The sequence below is a fragment of the Ambystoma mexicanum genome, chromosome 12 (assembly GCF_040938575.1).
Source record: "Ambystoma mexicanum isolate Mex_15411 chromosome 12, UKY_AmexF1_1, whole genome shotgun sequence".
NCBI classification, from domain to species: Eukaryota; Metazoa; Chordata; class Amphibia; order Caudata; family Ambystomatidae; genus Ambystoma; species Ambystoma mexicanum.
This window is the reverse complement of record NC_090936.1, coordinates 68,079,960-68,086,150: the sequence shown is the minus strand read 5'-3', so window position 1 is coordinate 68,086,150 and position 6,191 is coordinate 68,079,960. Positions and strand designations below refer to the sequence as shown.

The 6,191-nt window shown below is 48.0% G+C and overlaps 1 protein-coding gene across 4 annotated transcripts in view; it reads right to left on the bottom strand.

The window, feature by feature from the left end:
• The window catches only part of NELL2 (neural EGFL like 2), an 871,367-nt gene that overhangs the window by 396,441 nt on the left and 468,735 nt on the right, over window positions 1–6,191 (bottom strand). For all 4 annotated transcript variants that reach the window (XM_069628010.1, XM_069628008.1, XM_069628011.1 and 1 more), the window contains one exon: window positions 1,033–1,158. In XM_069628010.1, coding sequence (XP_069484111.1) covers window positions 1,033–1,158 — 126 coding nt within the window. The remainder of the gene's footprint in view (window positions 1–1,032; window positions 1,159–6,191) is intronic.

The following is a 6,191-nucleotide window of genomic DNA, read 5'->3' as shown; positions in this document are numbered from 1 at the left end:
TATAGATTTAACTTAAAGTTGGGCGTTAAATGGATGGGACACACAGCCAAACTACACAAATCCATCTTCATATGTCGCTGCTTTGAACAGCATTAGAGAGCCTCATTCAAAGACCCTATTCGAAGCTCTTATCATAAAGCTCTTATTTTAATGACAATACTTTTGGCTTAAAGGTAGCGCTTTTTTAGCGCCACCTAATAGCCAAAACTAATAACACCTGTTTGCTCTGTGGCCCTTTGGAGCATTGCATCAGAACTGAGGCTTCCAGAACATCGAGGGTACTGGCTTCCAGAAGGGAGGAGGGTGTAGTGACTTTTTTTAAGAGTGGAGGAGGGTGTAATGGGGTGTAATGTCGTGTGCCCCATATAAAGGAAATGCAAGGAGGATATAGTGTACAGAAGGAAACTTTTGAAAACTTTCTGAAAGTCTGCCTATGCGGCCGGCATAAAAATGCCAACATATGCAGCGCTTCGAAGCAACAACAAATAACAAGCAGCGCCCTATAAATATCAAATAACATAAGATATGCGGCTCACGCAGCAAAACTATCAAAAGGTTGGAGACAAACCCATCCCATAAAGAACAGACTGGCAAGCAGTCTGTCTCCTGCCACACACCAGCCATCTGGAACTCAATCCAGGCAGAGGCTTGAAATGCCCCCACAACTCCCCTGGTTCCACAAAACACTTAAAACGTGGCTCTTTCAACAATACCTGCCAGACGAATACAAAGCCCGCCCTTCCTCCACTTAGCCCAAAGTTGCCCCTCCCCCCGGACCAGCATTGTAAAATACTCAGCAGCTCTCAAGCTAGGTTTGCGCTATTAGCAATACAAGTAAAAATAAAATAAAATTCGGGGAGATGATGGATGTGAAAGGCGAAGAAGCTGGTAAACACAAACACATGAGAGATACAAGTATTAAGAGTTCAAAGATGGCCACGCAGTTCTTGTAAAGGTTAAAACGTTTCAGCCAGTGCCTTTCGTGTCTGATCAATAGCCAGCATGCTGTGTGATTTGGAAAGCTGCCCTTACCTGTGCAGGAATAATCATCGATCCGGATGTAGCCTGTTTTGCAAATGCACATGAACGAGCCCGGCGTGTTTACGCACATCGTGTTCTCGCGGCAATAATGGCGTCCTTCCGCACACTCGTCAATATCTGTGGAGAGACGCGCACGGTCAGGAGCAATCACAGGTCATTATCCTCGCTAGGATCACTGCAGATAATTAGCACACAAGTTGTGGGGGAAATGAGTGTCTCCAAATACCGGTGCTACCGGTCTGTCAGGTGTACTGTCCTGTCCCTGGTTTATGTATCTTGTATTCAGTAACATCAACTGGTCAGTCACCCATTATCATTCCCTCTAATATAAGGCACTTGTTAGAGGATTTTGGGAGGATAGCTCAGGGGCAATGTGCTCGTCTTGGAAGCAAGACGACACGTTCGATCCTCGGTCCGTGCTTAGAATCCTTTGGGTATTAAGTGCGTTATAAATAACCAATCATATCATATTGTTGCTTCTCTATTAAGTGTGTCTAGTCGAAACACCTTGTTCTCTCAATAAATACATTCAAATATATATAGGACAAGTGGAGGCTGCGGCTTTGGGACCAACCGCAAAAGGGCACCAACCCAGAGCGCCATTTTGTCCCTGAAAACATCAAATAGGGCAAAACTGTAAAGGGGGTTGTCAAAATGGTACGTGACCTGCGGTAGCAAACATCCAACCACCGGCACGGCATAAAGGGGATGTATGTTTCCTGTAGGCAGTAAAAAGGAGTTGGAAGAGTAGAGAGGATTGGTAGATTGCGGGGGGCGTTGGGCAGTGTAGATACTTTAAAGCATCTTTTTATTAATTGTGGATACACTGCACCTTTCAGGGGACATTTCCTTTCTACCCAATGTTTCACAGAAAGTTTCCTGCAAGTTGCGCCATTAAAACCCATTATGTTAAATCATTTGTGGGGGAGAGCCCGTCAAACCCTCTGTTGGGTTGCGGCTCCCTTGCTGTGCTTGGAGGGCTTATTCCTCTGTCTTATGGCCCGACCTGTCTAGTGAGGGAGGTACTGCAAGAGAAGGTGGAGGGCCTGGGGTCATTGTCGTCACATCAGGAGGGGCATGTGTGTGTTCGGATGAAGCAAGGGGGGGGCTAAAGAGTGAGCAGTCATGCGTCAATGGGGAAGGAGCCCCCGTTCACCTAGTCCAGCTTGACTCTGTGAAACCATGAGACTCCTCACAGCTTATTTTGCCAACTGAGAGTTAGCTCTGAAGAGGATGCTTTGCAGGCTAATTTGGTGCCCAAAGATCGGCCACGACAAATTTTCCGCGGAAAGCATGGGCGATTAGAAATGGCCGCCGGGCTGGAAACAGAACCAATCTATGCTAGGAATGTTTCAGATGATTTTAGAAGTTACTTTTTAATTCTAATGTATTTTAGAATGTTATTATAATTTGGAGTTAAGTGCTTTGATACGTTTTTGTTTCTATGTAGATTTTTCATGGAATATATTTGTTGCTGAATAAACTTAAATTAGTGATTATATCCTGTGACCACAACACTCCGCTCAAATGATACTGTAAAATGCATGGCAGAATGTTTGCATTCAAATGCAGGCATGCACATCTTTGCGGCTCCTGGCCATGAATCTAAGGCCTCTGTAGCATGGTCAAGCAGCTGGAAATGCATGGCAGAATGTATGCATTCAAATGCAGGCATGCATATCTTTGCGGCTCCTGGCCATGAATCTAAGGCCTCTGTAGCATGGTCAAGCAGCTGGAAATGCATGGCAGAATGTGTGCACTAAAATGCAGGCATGCACATCTTTGCGGCTCCTGGCCATGAATCTAAGGCCTCTGTAGCATGGTCAAGCAGCTGGAAATGCATGGCAGAATGTGTGCACTCAAATGCAGGCATGCACATCTTTGCGGCTCCTGGCCCTGAATCTAAGGCCTCTGTAGCATGGTCAAGCAGCTGGAAATGCATGGCAGAATGTGTGCACTAAAATGCAGGCATGCACATCTTTGCGGCTCCTGGCCCTGAATTTAAGTCCTCTGTAGCATGGTCAAGCAGCTGGAAATGCATGGCAGAATGTGTGCACTAAAATGCAGGCATGCACATCTTTGCGGCTCCTGGCCATGAATCTAAGGCCTCTGTAGCATGGTCAAGCAGCTGGAAATGCATGGCAGAATGTGTGCACTAAAATGCAGGCATGCACATCTTTGCGGCTCCTGGCCCTGAATCTAAGGCCTCTGTAGCATGGTCAAGCAGCTGGAAATGCATGGCAGAATGTGTGCACTAAAATGCAGGCATGCACATCTTTGCGGCTCCTGGCCCTGAATTTAAGTCCTCTGTAGCATGGTCAAGCAGCTGGAAATGCATGGCAGAATGTGTGCACTAAAATGCAGGCATGCACATCTTTGCGGCTCCTGGCCCTGAATTTAAGTCCTCTGTAGCATGGTCAAGCAGCTGGAAATGCATGGCAGAATGTGTGCACTAAAATGCAGGCATGCACATCTTTGCGGCTCCTGGCCATGAATCTAAGGCCTCTGTAGCATGGTCAAGCAGCTGGAAATGCATGGCAGAATGTGTGCACTAAAATGCAGGCATGCACATCTTTGCGGCTCCTGGCCCTGAATCTAAGTCCTCTGTAGCATGGTCAAGCAGCTGGAAATGCATGGCAGAATGTGTGCACTAAAATGCAGGCATGCACATCTTTGCGGCTCCTGGCCCTGAAATTAAGTCCTCTGTAGCATGGTCAAGCAGCTGGAAATGCATGGCAGAATGTGTGCACTAAAATGCAGGCATGCACATCTTTGCGGCTCCTGGCCCTGAATTTAAGTCCTCTGTAGCATGGTCAAGCAGCTGGAAATGCATGGCAGAATGTGTGCACTAAAATGCAGGCATGCACATCTTTGCGGCTCCTGGCCCTGAATCTAAGTCCTCTGTAGCATGGTCAAGCAGCTGGAAATGCATGGCAGAATGTGTGCACTAAAATGCAGGCATGCACATCTTTGCGGCTCCTGGCCCTGAATCTAAGTCCTCTGTAGCATGGTCAAGCAGCTGGAAATGCATGGCAGAATGTGTGCACTAAAATGCAGGCATGCACATCTTTGCGGCTCCTGGCCCTGAATCTAAGTCCTCTGTAGCATGGTCAAGCAGCTGGAAATGCATGGCAGAATGTGTGCACTAAAATGCAGGCATGCACATCTTTGCGGCTCCTGGCCCTGAATCTAAGGCCTCTGTAGCATGGTCAAGCAGCTGGAAATGCATGGCAGAATGTGTGCACTAAAATGCAGGCATGCACATCTTTGCGGCTCCTGGCCATGAATCTAAGGCCTCTGTAGCATGGTCAAGCAGCTGGAAATGCATGGCAGAATGTGTGCACTAAAATGCAGGCATGCACATCTTTGCGGCTCCTGGCCCTGAATCTAAGGCCTCTGTAGCATGGTCAAGCAGCTGGAAATGCATGGCAGAATGTGTGCACTAAAATGCAGGCATGCACATCTTTGCGGCTCCTGGCCCTGAATCTAAGTCCTCTGTAGCATGGTCAAGCAGCTGGAAATGCATGGCAGAATGTGTGCACTAAAATGCAGGCATGCACATCTTTACGGCTCCTGGCCCTGAATCTAAGGCCTCTGTAGCATGGTCAAGCAGCTGGAAATGCATGGCAGAATGTGTGCACTAAAATGCAGGCATGCACATCTTTGCGGCTCCTGGCCATGAATCTAAGGCCTCTGTAGCATGGTCAAGCAGCTGGAAATGCATGGCAGAATGTGTGCACTAAAATGCAGGCATGCACATCTTTGCGGCTCCTGGCCCTGAATCTAAGTCCTCTGTAGCATGGTCAAGCAGCTGGAAATGCATGGCAGAATGTGTGCACTAAAATGCAGGCATGCACATCTTTGCGGCTCCTGGCCATGAATCTAAGGCCTCTGTAGCATGGTCAAGCAGCTGGAAATGCATGGCAGAATGTGTGCACTAAAATGCAGGCATGCACATCTTTGCGGCTCCTGGCCCTGAATTTAAGTCCTCTGTAGCATGGTCAAGCAGCTGGAAATGCATGGCAGAATGTGTGCACTAAAATGCAGGCATGCACATCTTTGCGGCTCCTGGCCATGAATCTAAGGCCTCTGTAGCATGGTCAAGCAGCTGGAAATGCATGGCAGAATGTGTGCACTAAAATGCAGGCATGCACATCTTTGCGGCTCCTGGCCATGAATCTAAGGCCTCTGTAGCATGGTCAAGCAGCTGGAAATGCATGGCAGAATGTGTGCACTAAAATGCAGGCATGCACATCTTTGCGGCTCCTGGCCATGAATCTAAGGCCTCTGTAGCATGGTCAAGCAGCTGGAAATGCATGGCAGAATGTGTGCACTAAAATGCAGGCATGGACATCTTTACGGCTCCTGGCCATGAATCTAAGGCCTCTGTAGCATGGTCAAGCAGCTGGAAATGCATGGCAGAATGTGTGCACTAAAATGCAGGCATGCACATCTTTGCGGCTCCTGGCCCTGAATCTAAGTCCTCTGTAGCATGGTCAAGCAGCTGGAAATGCATGGCAGAATGTGTGCACTAAAATGCAGGCATGCACATCTTTGCAGCTCCTGGCCATGAATCTAAGGCCTCTGTAGCATGGTCAAGCAGCTGGAAATGCATGGCAGAATGTGTGCACTAAAATGCAGGCATGCACATCTTTGCGGCTCCTGGCCCTGAATTTAAGTCCTCTGTAGCATGGTCAAGCAGCTGGAAATGCATGGCAGAATGTGTGCACTAAAATGCAGGCATGCACATCTTTGCGGCTCCTGGCCCTGAATTTAAGTCCTCTGTAGCATGGTCAAGCAGCTGGAAATGCATGGCAGAATGTGTGCACTAAAATGCAGGCATGCACATCTTTGCGGCTCCTGGCCATGAATCTAAGGCCTCTGTAGCATGGTCAAGCAGCTGGAAATGCATGGCAGAATGTGTGCACTAAAATGCAGGCATGCACATCTTTGCGGCTCCTGGCCATGAATCTAAGGCCTCTGTAGCATGGTCAAGCAGCTGGAAATGCATGGCAGAATGTGTGCACTAAAATGCAGGCATGCACATCTTTGCGGCTCCTGGCCATGAATCTAAGGCCTCTGTAGCATGGTCAAGCAGCTGGAAATGCATGGCAGAATGTGTGCACTAAAATGCAGGCATGCACATCTTT